We start from the raw sequence: 20,767 nt of genomic DNA, 5'->3' as shown, positions 1-20,767 counted from the left end.
TACACGGTAAGAATTGCTGCACCAGTATATAGGAGGATGGGAAGCCGCAGTCAAGTTTAATGAGTCAAACTTGGTACAAATATGACTTGCTATGGGGAATAAATAGTGTGGGGGTAAGACACCCCTACACCCCAAGGGGAGGGGGTGAAATGTAAATGTAATTAAAAAAATGACAGATATTAGTGCTATTTCCATAGTTTTTGAGGCCACCGAGATGAACTATGACACTAAAGGTGCTTTTTTTTTTTTTTTTTTTTTTTTTGCCATTTGCTTTACGGCGCACCAACACAGATAGGTCTTATGGCGACAATGGGATAGGAAAGGCCTAGGAAGTGGAAGGAAGCGACCGTGGCCTTAATTAAGGTACAGCCTCGGAATTTGCCTGGTGTGAAAATGGGAAACCACGGAAAACCATCTTCAGGGCTGCCGACAGTGGGGTTCGAACCTACTATCTCCCGAATACTGGATACTGGCCGCACTTAAGCGACTGCAGCTATCGAGCTCGGTAAAGGTGCTGTTTAAGTCAAAGTTCATCTCAAATGGCACCCCTAGCGGTGGGGGTTGAAAGGGGGTTAAATATGAAAATAACATAAAATGACTAACATTAACCCTTTCACTACGGCAGAGTGAGAATGGTGGCATGACCCTCTGGATGCGAGAAGCGAGTGGCTCACCGAGTCCGCTGTACGGAGTACTCGTCTTGTTCCGCTCTCCTATCCACAGTCAGCCTGTGATGTAAGGAGAGGACAGGCAGAGTTTAAAATGCACATTTGGTGAAATGCTTATGATTACATTTTTAGCACTTTTCACTCTGCAAGCATTGCCCAATAAACTTTTCAATCCGAAGTTAGCTGCATCGAACTTATGTTTCTTTGGATTCGGTTCTCCTTTTTACAATTTATTTTTCTTCTCGATGGTTCAAGTACCTGATCTTCATCCACATTATCTTCATCTTCAGTCGAATCGTCGGAGTAGGCCAACCTTTTAGACGACGAAGCGGTAATTGGAGTAGAAAACGTGCCTGAAGTATGATTGAAGTCATTCGTCAGTGGAATCAGATGATAAATAACTACCGATGTCATCTTCTTCAAAGTCTCTACTCAATATAAGGGCAAGAGCTTCTTCCACAGTATATATTTCCTCCGTCAACAGGTCTTTCACAATTTCAAAGCGACTGAAAACTAAGTCAAGAAGTACAAGCATGTCAGCACAGGAAAGCAACAAGGCACGAAGAGAGTAGCATACCGGACACATTTGCTTTCGTCTTCGAACTGGTTACTCCTGTCATCTGGTGATCATAGCCGTAACTATAGACTCCCAAGACAGTCACGATAGACTCCAAGGCCGAACTTACCCAGCAGCCTATTGTGGTGAATTGGAAAACAGCCGAAAGACACGTGACTTCTACAGCAGTCGACCGGCTATGAGGCACGGCTGCAGCACGACTGCTACAGCAGTCCGCTGAGTACACGGCACAGCTGCCAACCAACTGTTATAGCAGTCGACTGGAGTGAAAGGGTTAATGTAGAGTCCATGGTTTTCGGAATCGCTGAGATGAATAAGTGTACTCCAGATGTCATTTTAACTCCAAGTTCAGCCCCATCGGCATGGAGGTGAGAGATGGTGGTGGGAGTGATGATGGTGATTATTGTTTTAAGAGGAAGTACAACTAGGCAACCATCCTCTATTAACTAATCACAGAGAAAAAGGAAGAGATCCGACACTTCGAAAAATGAAGGTAATAGCCAAAGAAAGAAAAGAACAAGAACAAGAGTTGACCAAGAGAGGTCAGATAAGACAGATGAAAGTGAAGAGCCTGACACAAGTAAGTTGAAGCAATGCCAGGCCTCAGCTAAGGGCCCCATAGTTGCCATAGAGCGCTGGGACCTCTTCAGTTGCCTCTTACAACAGGCAGGGGATACCGTGGGTGTTATTCTACCGCCCACATGCGCAGGAGGAACATGCGGGTGAGAAGGGGTGCAGAAGAAAATATACAAAATGACCGAGATTATGGAAGAATGTGTGTATGTTCCAGCATGGCTCTCAACCAAACTTGATACACATGTGACTTACTATCTGTAAAAATGACCGTGGGGTCAAGACACCACTAGCAACCTTAGGGGAGGGAGTGCCATGTAAAATAAATGAAAACGACCAATATTGGTGTCCCAAGCATAGTTTTTAGGGTTGCTGAGAAGAATAGTGACCTTCTGGATGCTGATCAAGTAAATGTTCAGGCCCCATCGGCATGAGGGGAAGAAGTGGTGAAGAATAAAATGTCCAAACTGACCGAGCATGGAGAATATTTTTGTGCTATCCACTTTGTTGTAACTTGCCACTAAATGGCACTACAGTATGTCAACTTCTATACCGTTCAATCGATCGCAAAATTAAATCGATGTCTCAATCCTCAATAATAAGAAATAGTGATTGTGACTATACAGGCCGAAGAGATGACTTGCCATTTTATTGCCAGGAGGGAGATGGTCCATTAGTAATGTGACTGCAAAAATGGCTCTGAAATCAGATACGAAACTCCATTCTAAGATTAATCAGCTATGTTTCTAGAAGGCCATGGTGAGTGCACATCTTGCGCTCCTTGAAGAATGTTTTGTTGTGTACGGATCGATGTGTGTGCGCAACTGAATGTAGAATTAGTACCGTAAAATGAATGCCGTGTGGCCTCTGGAGAGGCCTGGTGTAAGAAGAATCAAGTGCTTCACCGATCACCATGAAAGTTGGCACATCAGTATTTTTTCATGGAGAAGTTTTTTATGCTATTCACACATCTTGCGCTCCTTATTGTTCATTCACATGAATTATTAATTAAAAATGTATATAGTTCATCATTAAAAAAAAAAAAAAGCTATTTGTTTGGGCATCGACCTATAGAGATCTTTTGCCCCTACTTGCACCATATGATATGAACCTGCATGTAATAGGAATTGCTGAAGTGTAGAGTGTTGAATGTGAGGAAAGGAACGTGTTAAGGACAACACAAACACCCAGTCCCCAGGCCAGGGATGTTAATCATTTACAATTAAAAACCCCTGACCCAGCCGGGAATCGAACCGAGGGCCGCCGGGTGACAGGCGGATGCATTGCCCCCTACACCGCAGGGCTGGACTAGTTCATCAGGTACTTTTATCGATAAAAATGATATCTCATCAGTATGAGCTATCTTTTATTTTTCTACATTTTTCTTCTACTAGTTATAGTTTCTAGATTACATATAGATCATCTATTCTTATATATGCCGAGGTAAATATACACAGGCAGGACAATGTCTACTGGGTTCTGCTGGTCCCTTATAATTATCAGTTCTGGCCTTATATAATTAATTTTTGGCATCTACATCTGTAGTGACTGACAAGTTATATGGGGATAACTCCTATTAAAGAATGCCTTTAAAAGTATGTGTTCTTTGACATGAAACGTCATTCAAATTGAGTCAGGGGTCTCTGGCAGAAAATTGATATAATGCTTTTCGGGCGTCTAATTTTGATATGGCTGAATAAAGCATTCGTACTGAAGTCGTCGTACTAAATCTCAATCAGATCGGAGATTTACAGCTGGAAGGGTTTCCTTGTCAGACGGTTGAGGCGCTGGCCTTCTGACTTCAACTTGGCAGGTTCAATCCTGGCTCAGTTTGGTGGCATTTGAAGTTGTTCAAATAAGTCGGCCTCGTGTCAGTAGATTTACTACCATGTAAAAGATCTCCTGTGGGATTAAATTTCAACACAGTTGTGTCTCCAAAACCATAAAAGTAGTTAGTGAGATGTAAAAGCCAGTAACATTATTATTATTAGAAGTAAATCTGAATATGGTTTCCTATCTTAGAGATGCGAAGTATGATGTATTTTGGCAAAATGCATCAAAATATTTTGAAAAGATTTTCTATAGCATGACTTTGGGGACATTTGTTAGATTTGTGATAGACTTTGGTTTAAGAAAGATTTAAAAGTGACTAATGGAAAGTTCTGTAATATATTGATAAGCGAGTTCCCTGAAGACATTAGTAACTTGAAAATGTGTGAAAGGCTCAATGTTGTAACTTTTAAGAATAATAGTCTAAAAGTATCCAATGAAGCTTACTCACTTGCTATGTTTGCTGAGAGACTTGTATCACCAAGACTGTCTTATTTGCAAATAGAAACTTCTCACATCACCCATATGGTTCAATGAAAAGTTTGACAGTTACCAAAGACAGTGCACATGAAAATTTAAATGAATGAATAGAATGATGAGCAAAATTCAGCCTGTTTATTTTTCTAATTACAATACATGTAACGGCTGTACCCGTACCATGTTTAACTGTAAAATTTCAAGTTGATAAAGGAAGGCACTAACCTTTGGAGTGAATAGATGCCGCAGGCCATCTGACATCCCCTTCAGTGTCACTCCACGGAAGAAAAATATTATTAGGACTATATAGGGGAAAGTAGCAGTGACATACACAACCTAGAACACAAACAAACACAGTATTTAAAAGTTATTAATTATTATACATCGCATTGTTTCTTACGCCATATCAATTCATCCAACCAAATTATGTTGCAAAATGTACCAGGTTTGTCCCATGTATACACTGTATCCTCATAAAATACGGAACAGTTTGTAAAAAGTCAGTTTACTAAGGATAATGCTAGAACATGCTCTTCAACTTCAGCTTCCATCCAGTACCTCCATTTGATCATATACGGTACTAATGTAGAATCTCAAAATTTTGCCTACAATGAAAACAGGAATTTGTCAGGTCACATCAAAGATATCAAGATCTCAAGAAGTTATAAAATGTGTAAATATGTTGTTCTATTCAGCAGTGAAGTTGTCAGAAACATATATACATGTCTTAACGATGTTGTCCATCACATGGAACACATGATGAACACTGTAAAATATGGAACTAGACTTCTATTGATCATAAAAATTGTACCACAGTACAAATACAGTATATATACAGGAAACTGATCGAAAGCAGTAAATTACCGTATAAGCAGGCATTGATAAGAATACATATAAATGAAACAAATGGACCATAACTTTTGGCTGCTGCCCTCATAATTGGAGGATAGAATAAGAATGGTAGTGGTCACATTTAATAATAATAATAATAATAATAATAATAATAATAATAATAATAATAATAATAATAATAATAATAATAATAATAATAATAATAATAATAATAATAATAATAATAATAATAATAATGTTGTTATATCCCATGAACTACTTACGGTCTTTGGAGGCTATGGTCACATTTGACAAATAGATGCTCTTATGGGGTAAAAGAATGGGGAAGACAGGCAAGACAAGAGAATGGAAAAAAGGATTGGTTATCTAATATTAAGGCATAGTTCTTCTCTAGACCTGAGCACCAGTTCATGTCTAACTTCGGAATTTCCAAGGTCAAGAGGGTGGGAATATGGAGATAAATGTTTAAGAGCAAGCTCGATAGCTGCAGTCCTTTAAGTGCAGTCAGTATCCAGTATTTGGGAGATAGTGGGTTTGAACCCCACTGTCGGCAGCCCTGAAGATGATTTTCCATGGTTTCCCATTTTCACACCAGGTAAATGCTGGGGCTGCATCTTAATTAAGGCCACGACTGTTTCCTTCCCATTCCAAGCTCTTTCCAGTCCCATCATCACCATAAGACCTGTTTGTGCCAGTGCGACGTAAAGCAACTTGTAAAAAAAAAAAAAAAAAAAAAAAAAAGACTTCAACTGTGAAGTTGATGTTGTTGAGTTGAGTTTAGATGGGGCAGGAATATCTATATTTTGGGTTTTTCAGGCACTGCAAGTAATCTTTCCACACATACTGGTACATACAGCATATGGTAAGTCACTGCTCATCTTCTGTTTCTTACACGTATACCTTATATATTTTCCTCCTGTTAGCTTTCATTCCCGAGTGTTTATAACTTGTACAAACTTAAAAAATGTTAATTTTTCAATGAAGTCTTAATTTAAAACCTTAAAATGTTTAGAGTTTATGAACCATCCTATGCAGTGGTGTCACATGCTTAAAATCTTTGAGTGTGCACACAGACCAGGCAGTAGCTCAGTAATGAAAAGAAACCTATGTATAAGTTGCTCCTCAGTCTGTTAATAGGTTAATGGAAGCCCAGTTAGTTGTGTTGTCGTCCATAGCACAGACGCTCCATGAGAAAGGATTTCAAGTGCATGAGGAAGTATATGGCATTGGAGTAAAGAGCAGCATGAGAAGGATAGACATGATCACCATTAAAGGGAAGAAAGGATATATATTGGATCCCACAGTAAGATTTGAAATGTACTCCGACCAACCAGATGAAGTAGACAGAGAAAAGAAGTCCACCTACCTGCCTACAGAGCTGTATTATATGAATAAATATGAGCTAGACAATGTAGAAGTGAGGGGTCTCATGATCAGTGCAATGGGGACAGTCCCTGATGAGGACCTTCATCATCAGTTCCAAGGAGTTCATAGACTTGGGGATGACAGTGCTCAGGGATTATCTTTTGATATTCAGACACCACTTGCATTCACCAGACTGAGATATAATCTACTTTGTTTTATTTTTGAATGAAATTGTTTTTGTGTACTCTTTGTCTTAGGTAAGATTTTGAAAATAAAACATGTAGAATAAATCAACATGACAACAAATATGAAGTTAAATCCCAAAATTTACAAATAACTTACATACAGGTAATATTGCTGTGAAACAAACCCTCCTCTGCACTTCAAGGAATATATATTCCTATCCTACTGAAAGGCTGCCAATGTAGCCATAGGAATTGTAATTAATAATTATCTTTAACTACACAAGTTGAAAGTATAAATCTATTTTGTACTCAAGTAATATTATGCTACATCTGCAAATGACAAGAATAGTGCCATGCGGTTGGTCAGTTAACCACTCCCTGGTAGCAGTCCTGTGCCTTACCCACTGCCACGGACTACGCAATACATGCTGCCATCTTTGAGATTTGAGAAGAACTTTGGGAGAAGGCACTAGAAGCCAGCCAGCAGAACGTGATCACACAGGAATTGTGCTCAAATTTGTTATACCCACAGCATTGCCCTTTCAAGCGTATTGCATACCTAGAGCTTGAGTGGGCAATGCAGTGGTTGTGAATAGGGTTGTGAACAGCTGGTGTGGTGCATGATTCAACTGAAAATGGAAAGTGAGTCAGCACTTACAACTTCGTATATACATTCTCAACAAACAAAAATCTTATTTTCTTCATACAATATCATGTAAATTTCAATTGTTTGGGATTATCAGGGTGTTCACATGCTCATGTGATCCTTAAGATGGGACACCGCTGATCCTATGATTATGAAGAAATATTAACAGATTAAAAGAAATTAGAAATGACTGAATACATTGCATAAGAAGAAGGTGATAACTATACACTCTATAAGGTGAGATGCATAAATTCTAGGGACTCTAATAGGTCGAATCTCTAATATTTAAGTAAATCTCTCTCCAGAACTATTATGCGGGCTAGAAGACTCCTGCTACTCACTTAAGTAAGTTTAAATCAGTTTACATTCTAGCTTATTAGTGCTTAAAAATCCAGTCTCTATATAGTTTCTATCTACATTGTCTTCGTCCAGAAACAGGCAACAGCTGTGGTTTTGAAAAGTGCTTTAAGCAACTGCTCCTCACTGCAAGGTATGGGAGAACATGGACAATGACACAGATATTTTACATTCTGGTGCTCTCTGCACTGACACAGGGTTTGATTCTCCTGGGCTTATGTAACCTCCTTTCCTTAGGTTGTCCTTGGTTTTACCAATACTTCCTCTGAGTTGCTTCAGAAATTTCCACATTGCCCAGTCCAGGTTGCTTTCACCTGGTTAAGTTTTAAGATGGGCACAGTTTTACCTTTCTAAGCAGGAGTTCAGAGCTCCTGATGTTTTGCTTCAGCCATAATGACTGTCCAGTTCACTTACAAGTAACTGCTGCAAAAAAAAAAAAACTGCAGAATACCAGTGATTAACACCAGAACCAGCATGGAAAGCACCACTTCTTGGACTGGTCTGATGTAGTTCTCCAATGGATCTCACCTTATTCTATCCCACCTCAATCTTCCAATTAATCTACATACAGTACTAATCTTCTCACATCACTCTGCCAAAATTCACCAATCAGTCTCTTGCAGTGAACCAGACTCTCACAGAAAGCAAGATAGGACTGAAAGCTTTGTTGTAAAACCAGAAGATGTTGAGGCAGTCAAAGCACATTTCACATTTCAGTTTTGCTAGCTCCACATACAATATCGACCGAGTAAGGACTAGAGACCCAAGCACTCAAAAAGAAAAAAGAAAAAAAAAAACATGTGCAGATAGTACCTTGTAAAACAGTATTCAGTATTAAACAGTATCATGAAAGATCAATGAATATAACTCCTGTAGTCTTACCTCTTTCAAAACCATTCTCTCTATACACTACATTAGGTGAGTGATTTTCGATGTACAGTTCTTTGAGATCTGAAGGCTGCCAATTCATGTACTGTACGAGCAAGCTAGTTTCCTTTCTGTGTTTCTAGAACTGTAGTGACAAATAATTTTGCAGCATTCTTTCAAATATTTTTTAAAGATGACATAACAGTGGGATGGGCCAGTAACTTTTGGGGTTGGATGGTCATATCCTGATTTTAAAATGGCAATTGTTTTGGTTGTTCTCAAATATGTTGGAATGTTATGATGTCTTAAGCTGTTATTAAAAAATTCAACAACCCACTTGACAGTAGTATGCCTGAATTTCTTTATCTGCTCAACTTGTGTGTCTTGTTCTTACACTGCTGTATGATTTCTCGCAATTCTTTTTCAGTAGACAAAAATGATAGTTTCTTGCTCAATATACCTTTGTATCCTAGACCCTTTCTCTTGTTTGCCAGTTTTTGCATTTTGTTAAAGTTAATGAGCAATCTGATTAAGTGTAATGTTTGCATAAGTTTTATTTTGTGGTGGGTCATTACTATAGACATAGAAGACTTTATCCCATCATGTCTAGGTTTTCCAGTATGTCTGTCCATGGAGTTTTCTTAGGTTCTGATAAGGTATTAGTAAGTTTCCGTGCAGCATCTAATGTTTTCTCCCTGAAAGGATTTTATTCAAAGTGTTCCACATAGTTTTCTCTAAGAGGTGAGTGTTCTCTCTATTGAGGCTGGGAATTTAATCAATACAGCATCCATGCAGAATTAATTTCTGCTATGGTTCCTGAACAGCAGCTAAAAACTCATCATACACTTCCCTTACAGAATTTATTTTTGAAGCAAGGTGTTTCATTAAACTTTTCTCAGTTAGTGTTATTGAAATTTTATAGTCTCCTAAACAGCCTGTTTGAGGTTGCACAATGGCAATGCTTTGGCATAATGTGGGTCTATGCTGTGTGTTTGGAATAGAAGAGGCAATAATTTTGAGACGCTAACAGATGACTGTTTTGCTGGTAAAAATCAAATTACCGGGCAAGTTGGCCATGCGGTTAGGTGTGCGCGGCTGTGAGCTTGCATCTGGGAAATAGTGGGTTCGAATCCCACTATCGGCAGCCCTGAAGATGGTTTTCTGTGGTTTCCCTTTTCACACCAGGCAAATGCTGGGGCTGTACCTTAATTAAGGCCACGGCCACTTCCTTCCAACTCCTAGGCCTTTCCTATCCCATCGTCGCCATGAGACCTATCTGTGTCAGTGTGACGTAAAGCAAGTAGAAAAAAAAAAAAATCAAATTAGGATTGTAACCCCATTTCAAGCATCCACTTTTGAAGGATGGAGTTAGTTTACTGTCGTGAAGTAAATGTAGTCTTTTGGATTGTGGTCATTGCATTACTGCTTCAGTGTTCTTTATCATCTTCACCCAGATACTGCTGTGGCTGTTGAAGTCACTTATGATGATGTGGGTATTCTGTAGTGATGGGCAGTCTGAGATGAGGCCTCGAGATTTATCGAGACTAGTGGGATGATCTGGCACTTAAAAAACACATAACTTCACTGAAGGGGAATCGTCAGAGAGAATACCTCTGACCCAGTCTGCAAATCTGTCGACAACAAATGCGAGGTATCCAAGTAGGTGTACATCCTGTCTACAGTTATTAACAAATTACAGTATATAAGGTTATTCAGCTGAGATGTCCACCTCATATAACTCATGACCATTTAAGATATTCTTTTTTCCACTTTCGTTAATGGTATTAAGGGGCTCATAGTTGAATATGTAATACTTTTCCAGGCTTTTGACAAAATTTATCGGCACACGTTTCCATGTGAGAATGTTATTTCAAGCAATAACTACTGATGGTATACTATCAAGCTTATGCTTATACTTAGTGGGACATTCCCTAGATCACAACACAGGAGAATCAGTCTTGAGATTCTCGCAAGAGTCTCAAGATCTGTGATGTCAGTCTCGAGAATCTCGAGCAAGAGCATCGCCCATCGCTAGTATTCTGATTGTGTGCATTGTTAGGACCACTGAAGATGAAATATATACCAGGTGGTTTATATACTGATGTGACTACACAGCTGTTAAATTCAAAAGAGAGGACTTCTGTATATTATTTTCTTCAGTGTATGCTGTACAGAACACTGTAAAGCCAGGTTTTATAAGTATTGCCTGTGAGGTCTTTCTATTATGAGATTTATACCATGTGTTACAGGTCTTCTTTGGTACACACCTCTGTGGACCTCTTGGACACGTAGCACATCACACTGGTATTCTTGACAGATATTTTGGAAGAGTTCCTCTTTTGATGTTGATAGTCGTTCTGTGTTTATTGAGATATTTTACAACCTTTTGAATGAAACATTATACCTATAATGAGTGCTTCTGGATTTGAAAGGACCAGCTGTCAAGTGATGGAGTTTGTTCTGATGTTGCCCGGGGTATGCCCAATTCCATTCTTCTTCCATTATATGATTAACTTCCCTTAATATGCAAGGACTGGCATATGGATTATTTTGACACAAGTTATTAAAATGACTTCATATACCCTCTAAAAAAAACTCTATTTTCTTTAGCTTTCAGTACCTTCCTTCTTAAACTTGAACTACACATTGTGTGCGTTGGTAAATCAGTTCTGCTCCCGAAAACCAAATCCCATGGTACTACAGCCCTTGAAGGACCTTGGCCTACCAAGCAACCGCTGCTCAGCCCAAAGGCCTGCAGATTACGAGGTGTCATGTGGTCAGCACAATGGATCCTCTCGGCCATTATTCTTGGCTTTCGAAGGTGAAGTTATTTTGTTCTCTTTCCTCCTGGGTTAAAAATACCCATGGCTCCCTTGCTCGCATAACTTTCTTCCTGGTGACAGGCGTTCTTATCTCCAGCTTCCATCACCAGTAGTTACTTCAAGCGGCAGTGAAGATGGATTGGAAAAGAGACAGGCATGTATTAAAGGTCTGAGAAGTTTCTTCGGAAGACCAATTGAAAGAAGATATTGGTAGTGATGTTGGATGCATGAGCAGACGTTAACTGCTTGCAGTACCTTTTGCCATGATAAATGTTGCTGGTATAAACTCCCTTGTTATCTATCAGTCGAAGAACCCTCAGAAAGTAATCAGACAAGCATTTCTGAATCAGTTGTCTGAGGAAATACTTCTCGATCACATGAAACGCCAAGCAGTTATGAACAGCCTTCCTTGTTTTATTCGAAAAAGGCACTTTGGTGCCCGGACTTCCACCGAAAAATTTCCATACAAGACAAGTTTTTTTTTTATATTTACAATTTGCTTTACGTTGCACCGACACAGATAGGTCTTGTGGTGATGATGGGATAGGAACGGGCTATGAGTAGGAAGAAAGCGGTCATGGCCTTAATTGAGGTACAACCCCAGCATTTGCCTGGTGTGAAAAGGGAAAAACCATGGAAAACCATCTTCAGGGCTGCTGACGGTGGGGTTCGAACCCACTATCTCCCGGATGCAAACTCACATCTGCGTGCTCCTAACCACACAGCCAACTCACCCGGTAACAAGACAAGGGTATTGCCCCTCTAGTGCAGACAGTAAAATAATAACTGAGTGTTACACATGTAAAACTATGATCTGTAAACAACAAATGACACCTATATGTCATCAATGTGCAGAATACGCTATTGGAAATAACAAGTGACACAGTAATTTTTAGGCAACCATACCTGCTTCCTGGATCAGTACTGTGAGTTTTAAATTACTTAAGTGTTTTTTCTACTCTTATTCTTTATAAGTACAGTGATTTTTGCATGCAATATTGGTATTTACTGTCTTCTTCTTCTTCTTCTTCTTCTTCTTCTTCTTGCGTTACGGCCTCTGTAGGACCACGGACAGCTCCTTCATGGATTGCATTTTCTTCTTCTCCTCCCAGAACCTCTTCATCCTTTCTCTTCTTCTCTCCCGCTCTTCTTCTGAGATATTCAGTATCCTCTTCTCTTGTCTACTCCACTGGTGACTCTCAATCCTTTTCCTCTATCCATCCCTATCGTTGATCTCTGGCATATTAGTCGGTATGTACTTGCTTCTCCAATTTTCCTTTTCTTCCACCTTGATCCCCAATTCCGACCAATCTTTCCGGAGTTCAACTACCCACTTGGTTCCTGTCTTTCCTCGTGTCCTCGCTGTTGTTTCCCATACTCTTTTCGTCATTCTATCCATATTCATCCTGATTACATGTCCCGCAAACCTTGCTCTTTTCAGTCTGATTTCTTCTGAGATTGTCCTCATGTTCCGGTATAGTTCTTCCCTGGGCCTCCTCATCCATCTCTCCATTTTTTGTACTTAGAAACATTTGATTTTTTAACTGCATGAAGGAATTAATAAATTGTCAAGAGCAACATATTCTGACTAGACAGATTACTGAATAAAATACAACCTTAGAGTTTAAATAAAAGTGTTCAAAATTTAGGAAAACACAAAATTAAGTCTTGGGTACAAAAGACCCGGCACCAGTCCCAGTGTTACTCATCATCATGACAGCTTTCACAGGTTAAACCAATGCCTGAAATAAATATTATAATAACTATTCTGCAGTTGAAGTAAATATTCCAATAAAAATAGGATTTCTTCTTGTTCTTCTTCCTCCTAGCCTTTCGTCCCAATTATCTGGGGTCATCACTAGCATAGATTAAGCCCAGACTTTCAGTTGGATGCCCTTCCTGATGCTAAATCTATATGAATATATGTACTCACTATTGTATATTTCTGTGCTGGCTTGCAGTGTGATGTGTTGTTTGCAAATGAAGACTATATAAAGAACACAAACGTTCAACAGTACAAAAAGTAACCAGATGCAGAAAAGATCGCTGGTCTGGCTAGGAATCATACCTAGGGCCCTATGCTGACCATTTGACCAAGGATCTTCAATAAGAATAGTACTCAACATGAAAATAAAATACCTGTTTCAGTTTCCATATAAATGCTCATGCTAATCATTTGCCTGTTAGGTCCTCAGGACAGAGGTTGGTTGAATCCTCAGATAGCACCACCAGAGTTTATGCTGTTATAGGAAACTGCAGAGAAGCATCGACTGTGCCAAACTGAGGCACACCCGCAAGGTGAGGAGTGAGGTATTTGCCATTGCTTTCCTCACTGGACCAGACAGTGCTATTGCAACATAACTAGCTCTATGAGTAGTAACTTTCAGAACATCCAGATGCCCCACAGTTTGTGTCAAATGGAAAATGTTTTTGGCCTCATGAGGTTACTCAGAAGTGTCTGCTATGTTGTTACGTTATCCCACCCACTCAATCTGTTGCACTCTATCGAAAATTTCATCAACTTAGTCTTCCTCCTTCTAAGTATTGGAACAAGTGTCCTGCTACAGTCTAGCATTTTCTCTCCATTACTTCATTGGACATCCTATAGATGTGTTGATAGCATCTTGCTTGGTTGATAGCATAGGATCTCCTCTGGCAATCTTCCAAATTCAATCCTTTGAATGTAACATTTCCAATTTTCTTGGTAATCACCAGGACTAGGATTTATATGTATTAAAAATGGTTAAATATATACACACATTCTCAAAATAAGGAGTAAAATATTATTTTTATTTTTACAATTGGCTGTACGTCACACTGACACAGATAGATCTTATGATGACAATGGGGCAGGAAAGAGCTAGGAGTGGGATGGAAGTGCCTGTGGCCTTAATTAATGTACAGCCCAGCATTTTCCTAATGTGAAAATGGGAAACCATTAAAACCACCTACCTTCGGATATATCGTTGAGATTTAGATTTGGATTAAAATGTTGATCGAGCTGAATATAGCAATTTTCAGTAACATCTAGTAAAGGGCCCTTGTTTAATATTTCAATGATATCCATGTCTTGATCAATACCATAGAATTTATGTTTGCAGTTATGTACATGTTGGCTTACTGCAGAGAATCTTTTATATTTAATTGCCTTCACATGTTCCATGTATCTAATTTTAAATGACTGGCCAGTTTGTTCGATATATGTGCTGCTGCAATCGTTGCAGTGGAATCTGTATACAACCGATTTTGCAAAAGGATTAGAAATACTAATTAAATTAGCGTTATGTAAAATGTCCATATTTCTATTGTTCGTTCTAAAGGAGATGTTAATGTTCTGTTTCCTAAATACACTTAAGAAAATGGAAATTGCAACACTATGAAGGCATTGTTCGTTTGTGTTGATTTTCAAGATATGGAATGATGCCATGTAGGTATGTAAACGATCAAAGTTTCAGATCCATTGGATTGTTGCTACAGGTCTCCCCACGTGATTGGTCGCGGAGGAATCAACTCCAGTATACGGTCTCTGGTGTAACATAGTTGACTTGCAGTCTGTGCAGTAAAGTGTTCCCCATCAAACATGCCTCAACGACAGAGAAGAGCACGCTATCAACAACTATCGCCGTTTTAGAGGGCTCAGATAATTGGGCTATGTGAGGCTGGATTATCGCTAAGGACTGTCGCTGCACGTGTTGGCCGACAGGCATCTACGGTACAACGTGTATGGCAGCAGTGGTCAAATGAAGGTACCCACACTCGTAGACCTGGCATAGGCCCAGCGCAACAGACAACTGTGAGAGAGGATCGCTACATCATTCGAATGGCCAGGATGGAACCCCATGCAATAGCAGCGCAAATTCGAGCAGCTGTGGCACCCCACGTTACACAACAAACAGTTGGTAATCGCCTGCGGGCAGCTGGCTTACGAGCCCGTGTCCCTGCTGAAGGTGTTCCATTGACCCCACAACAGCGACGTGTAAGGCTGGCCTGGTGTCGAGAAAGATCGACGTGGGTCGACGAATGGCATAGGGTCATCTTTAGTGATGAATCGCGCTTCTGTCTTGCCCGCAGTGATCGCCGGAATTGTGTGCGCCGACGTACCGGGGAGAGGGGCTGCCCAGATCTTATTGTCAAGAGGCACACAGGGCCAACATCAAGCATTATGGTCTGGGAAGCTATTGGCTTTAATATGAAATCAATTAGTGCTTGCTGAGGGCACAATGACTGCTGGACAGTAAGTTGATAGAGTACTCAATCCAGTGGTCGTCCCTATGATGGCGAACATTGCTAATGGGATGTTTCAGCAGGACAATGCCCGGATTCACACTGCACGCATCTCCAGAGAAGCTCTCCACGACATTACAACCTTAGAATGGCCAGCCAGATCTCCGGACCTCAGTCCTACTAAGCTTGTGTGGGACATGATGGGTCGACAACTGTCCAACCGTCCTCAACCACCCACAACTCTGAAACAAGTGACCCATGTAGTGCAGCAAGCATGGGCCACAATTCCTCAGAAAGCAATCCAGGGCCTTATTGAATCCATGCCTCGACGAATTCATCAATGTATTGCAGCTCGTGGTGGGCACATCCTGTATTGATTGTTGTCCAAACTTGCAGTCAGAGGGACCTGAAAGTGTAATCATCGAATCACAACCAAACATTCATCCTGCATGCATGTTCAATTGCAGCAATGTAGCACCACTCCTTCTGGGTGTTGCAATTTCCATTTTCTTCAGTGTATATTCATGACACTGTGTATATTTCAATTAAAGCTGAATGTTGAAAAGATTTTAGATTTGGTTTTTTCTTTAATTAAATTTGATTTGGGGCGGTGTTTGAATTTGTTAATTATACGTTCTATAAAGATTTTGTTGTAACCATTATGGTGGGCAATATCACGTATAATGTCTAACTCTTTATTGAGGTCTGACTTCGACATAGGGACCTTAAATGCGCGGTTCACTAAGCTATTTTAGGTGGCGCGTTTATGGTTGAGAGGCGGTGTAGAGTCTTGTTTAGTTGTTGTAGCAGTGTGAGCGGTTTTCCTATAGATTTTATACGTAAAAGAACAGAGCAGCCTGGTAATAGTTAAATCTAGGAAATTGATAGAACTGTTGACTTCGGATTCTAATGTAAATTTGATGTCTGGGTCGATGTTATTAAGATTTGTTAGAGTAGTAGCTGCATCGGTAGAACGTTCGTCTAAGATAATGAAAGTATAATCTATGGATCGAGACCAAAAGTGTATATTATTGAATTTTTCATCTTCATCTATTTTCGTATGTTCTAAAAAGTCCAAATATATTTCAGCTAATATGCCGGAAGCCGATGACCCCATAGCTAGACCATCTTGTTTGTACACTGTATTATCGAAAGTGAAACAGTTATTGTTAATTAACAGCTTAAAAATGGATATGAAATCGGTTATTTCTAATTTGATTAGTTGACTATTGGTATTTAAATTCCTGGTAATAATATGTACTGTATGAGTTTTTCTTTTTTTATACTCGTATACATATTAGTAATATTGAAAGAATGTATGGAATGGTGCGGTTGGAGTTTGAAGTTGTCTAATTGTTTGATAAGTTCTATAGTATTCTTAATGGATTTGTTTGACTGAAATGTATATTATTTTTTAAGAAATTGTTGAATGAATTGTGATGTCTTATATAGAGGACCTGGTCTAAAGTTTATGAAGCGCCATATGGGGACACCGGTTTTATGGATCTTAGGCTGTGCCTTAATACCCGGTAGTTTTGGGTTCATATTGATGAGTTTGTGTTTTTCATTATCCGTTTGAAGAAATTATGTATTTTTAAGCATCTGTTTAAGCTGGCATTGTATGGATTGGGTTGGGTCTTTGCCGATTATTGAGAAGGTATTATTTGTAAATAAGTTTTTTTGTTTTTGTAATGTAGTCAGATTTTTCCATTACCATGGTAGTGTTACCTTTATCCACCTTGGTAACAATAAGTTGCACATCTTTAAATTTCTTTTTAAGTCCAATATCTTTTTTCCTGTCTGCAAAATGTGAATGAGTATTGCTGGGGTTAGACAAAATAAAGATTTTATTTAATTGTTTTTTGACTTCATGTCTTAGTTCATCTTGAGACTCATGAAGCATTTTATTGATGGGTGCTTCTGCTTCTGACAAGTTTTGTAGCAACATTCGCTATATTAGAGTTAGGCTAGTTGTGTTTGGGACCTTTTGAAAGTGTTGCAATTTCTTCGTCATCTAACTCTACAACTAACAGCCTGTCACCTGAGGTGAGTTTTCTACTTAAAACTTTCTTGCCCCATTTCTTTATTCCAACTCTAACTCGAGCATATTTTATCTTATAGGTTCTGTCTTGGATCGAGAACCATTTATTTTAACGTCTGCAACATCAAACTGTTGCTACGAGATCCACTCTTCCAGCCATGTTACTACACCACATTAACGAATTTTGAACTTAGTGCCATACATAATTAGCACAAGTTGATCTTTCTTGAGGAACAACATTCAAAAAGAACTCTGTTACTTCTATACATAATATTACAAATGAATTATGGCTATAACACTCATGTGCTATATACACTGACTGACAGAGCAAATGCAACACCAAGAAGGAGTGGTCAGAACTTTATGCCAATTGCAGGGTAGACTGACGTCGCTGAGGTATGCCCATGATGTGAAATGCGCCGCTGTGCTGCTCACGTAGCGAACGATAAATGGGACACGGCGTTGGCGAATGGCCCACTTCGTACCGTGATTTCTCAGCCGAAAGTCATTGTAGAACGTGTTGTCGTGTGCCACAGGACACGTGTATAGCTAAGAATACCAGGCTGCCATCAACGGAGGCATTTCCAGCAGACAGACGACTTTACGAGGGGTATGGTGATCGGGCTGAGAAGGGCAGGTTGGTCGCTTCGTCAAATCGCAGCCGATACCCATAGGGATGTGTCCACGGTGCAGCGCCTGTGGCGAAGATGGTTGGCGCAGGGACATGTGGCACGTGCGAGGGGTCCAGGCGCAGCCCGAGTGACGTCAGCACGCGAGGATCGGCGCATCCGCCGCCAAGCGGTGGCAGCCCCACACGCCACGTCAACCGCCATTCTTCAGCATGTGCAAGACACCCTGGCTGTTCCAATATCGACCAGAACAATTTCCCGTCGATTGGTTGAAGGAGGCCTGCACTCCCGGCGTCCGCTCAGAAGACTACCATTGACTCCACAGCATAGACGTGCACGCCTGGCATGGTGCCGGGCTAGAGCGACTTGGATGAGGGAATGGCGGAACGTCGTGTTCTCCGATGAGTCACACTTCTGTTCTGTCAGTGATAGTCACCGCAGACGAGTGTGGCGTCAGCGTGGAGAAAGGTCAAATCTGGCAGTAACTGTAGAGCGCCCTACCGCTAGACAACGCGGCATCATGGTTTGGGGCGCTATTGCGTATGATTCCACGTCACCTCTAGTGCGTATTCAAGGCACGTTAAATGCCCACCGCTACGTGCAGCATGTGCTGCGGCCGGTGGCACTCCCGTACCTTCAGGGGCTGCCCAATGCTCTGTTTCAGCAGGATAATGCCCGCCCACACACTGCTCGCATCTCCCAATAGGCTCTACGAGGTGTACAGATGCTTCCGTGGCCAGCGTACTCTCCGGATCTCTCACCAATCGAACACGTGTGGGATCTCATTGGACGCCGTTTGCAAACTCTGCCCCAGCCTCGTACGGACGACCAACTGTGGCAAATGGTTGACAGAGAATGGAGAACCATCCCTCCGGACACCATCCGCACTCTTATTGACTCTGTACCTCGACGTGTTTCTGCGTGCATCGCCGCTCGCGGTGGTCCTACATCCTACTGAGTCGATGCCGTGCGCATTGTGTAGCCTGCATATCGGTTTGAAATAAACATCAATTATTCTTCCGTGCGGTCTCTGTTTTCCCCCAACTTTCATCCCTTTCGAACCACTCCTCCTTGGTGTTGCATTGTCACTGTCAGTCAGTGTATAATTGACAGCAAGTTATTCTTTAATGACGAACAACATTCAAAAGGAACTCCCTGTTACATACATAATATGTAGCTACAACATGCCACATTTGACCAACAAAATGTTACCATAGTGTCAAAGACAATCAACATTGGGTTGTTAGATTTTTATTTTATTTTAATATATGACTTTCAAGTTTCAAACTTGTAAAAATAGTTGTTATATGGCCATAAAAAAAGCAGTGTTTGTTTATAACATGGATATCGACTGTAAGTTACTTAGTACATTTTAATTATAGGGTCTATTATGATTATGTCCACTATGTATGTTGTTGTAAGTTCTCTATTTGGCTGATGATGGTATTCGTAATGCTGAAACCGGTCCCATGTAATAAATAATAATGTGGTGATTTAAAACTCCTACATAATTTGTATTGAATAGGTGGACCCCTATACTTCAATTTATTGCTGTGTGAATCTCAATTCAATATGGACCTAACAGTGAAATTTTTGACGTTGAATAGTGGTACTAATCATAGACAATGTAGACACATGGTGTGTTGCACATTATGGTACCACCCACAGGCAAATCAGACCCATGATGTTCCTCACATAAATGTACTCATAGGTAATGCAGACCCATTCTGAACATAGTGGAACCAACCCATTCGAGCGTATCTCTCGGCGCCTATTCGCACAGTAGGCGCTAGTCTGTGCAGCCAAGCGTCCGCTCCCCCACCTTGGTGGGATGCACACAATGATGGTAATCACTGTGGTGTTCTTCACATAATGGTAATGCTCCTAGGTAACGTAGACCCTCAATGTTCCTCACATGGTGATACTAATCGTAAGTAACATTGATCCATGGTGTTCCTCACATTGCGGTACTAATTACTAGTAGTCTCATGGTTATCTTGCTTGCCCCTTTTACTTGCCTCTTATGACAAGCAGTAGATACTGGGGATGTGTTCTTCATCTGCATTCCCCACCCACAGTGGCTGTTTGTTGTTTCCATTGCTGACTACCTTCTAGTGTGTACAAAGATGCCTCAATGCCTATTATGGTTGCAAACTTGGAGAAATTCTGTATCTGCTGATATGATTCATTTTTCTGTGTCTGACATAGTTATTGTATTATCAACATTTCAAATCCGGGAGTGAATTATAAATAATCCTGTATTTCCTTGACATCTTACCTTGCCTGAAGAGGCTATGCCCTTTATCATACACAAGTAGACAAGTATCCATGCAGCGACAAGAGCTAATCCTATCTTCCAATTGAAGACTTCAGGGGTGTTGATATCTTCGGATACCATGAGTGTAGTACGATACCAGAAGTACTGAGTGGGTGTGCTAATCTGAAAGCACAAATTTGTTGTGGTAAACATTTAATTTACAGAAAAGTCACCAATACAGTATGTTTGAAACAAGTGGTAAGTATTGGCAAGGTATAAATATTTTATGTTTTTATTAAGGCTTTCAGAGTTTGGGATATTAGACGTAATAAGTCAAATGCTGAAAAAATTAAAAAACTTCAATAGGCTTTCAGTTTATTGGGTCATGTCAAGTACA

The 20,767-nt window shown here is 40.2% G+C and overlaps 1 protein-coding gene across 2 annotated transcripts in view; it reads right to left on the bottom strand.

Moving 5' to 3' along the window:
* The window catches only part of LOC136874510 (sodium-dependent neutral amino acid transporter B(0)AT3), an 80,205-nt gene that overhangs the window by 41,995 nt on the left and 17,443 nt on the right, over positions 1-20,767 (bottom strand). For both annotated transcript variants that reach the window (XM_067148145.2, XM_067148146.2), the window contains exons 5-6: positions 20,392-20,553; positions 4,351-4,461 (exon numbers count right to left, since the gene is read on the bottom strand). In XM_067148145.2, coding sequence (XP_067004246.1) covers positions 4,351-4,461; positions 20,392-20,553 — 273 coding nt within the window. The remainder of the gene's footprint in view (positions 1-4,350; positions 4,462-20,391; positions 20,554-20,767) is intronic.

Source organism: Anabrus simplex, chromosome 5 (genome assembly GCF_040414725.1).
Source record: "Anabrus simplex isolate iqAnaSimp1 chromosome 5, ASM4041472v1, whole genome shotgun sequence".
NCBI classification, from domain to species: Eukaryota; Metazoa; Arthropoda; class Insecta; order Orthoptera; family Tettigoniidae; genus Anabrus; species Anabrus simplex.
The sequence above is the reverse complement of the archived record's forward strand: the minus strand, read 5'-3'. Positions and strand labels throughout refer to the sequence as shown.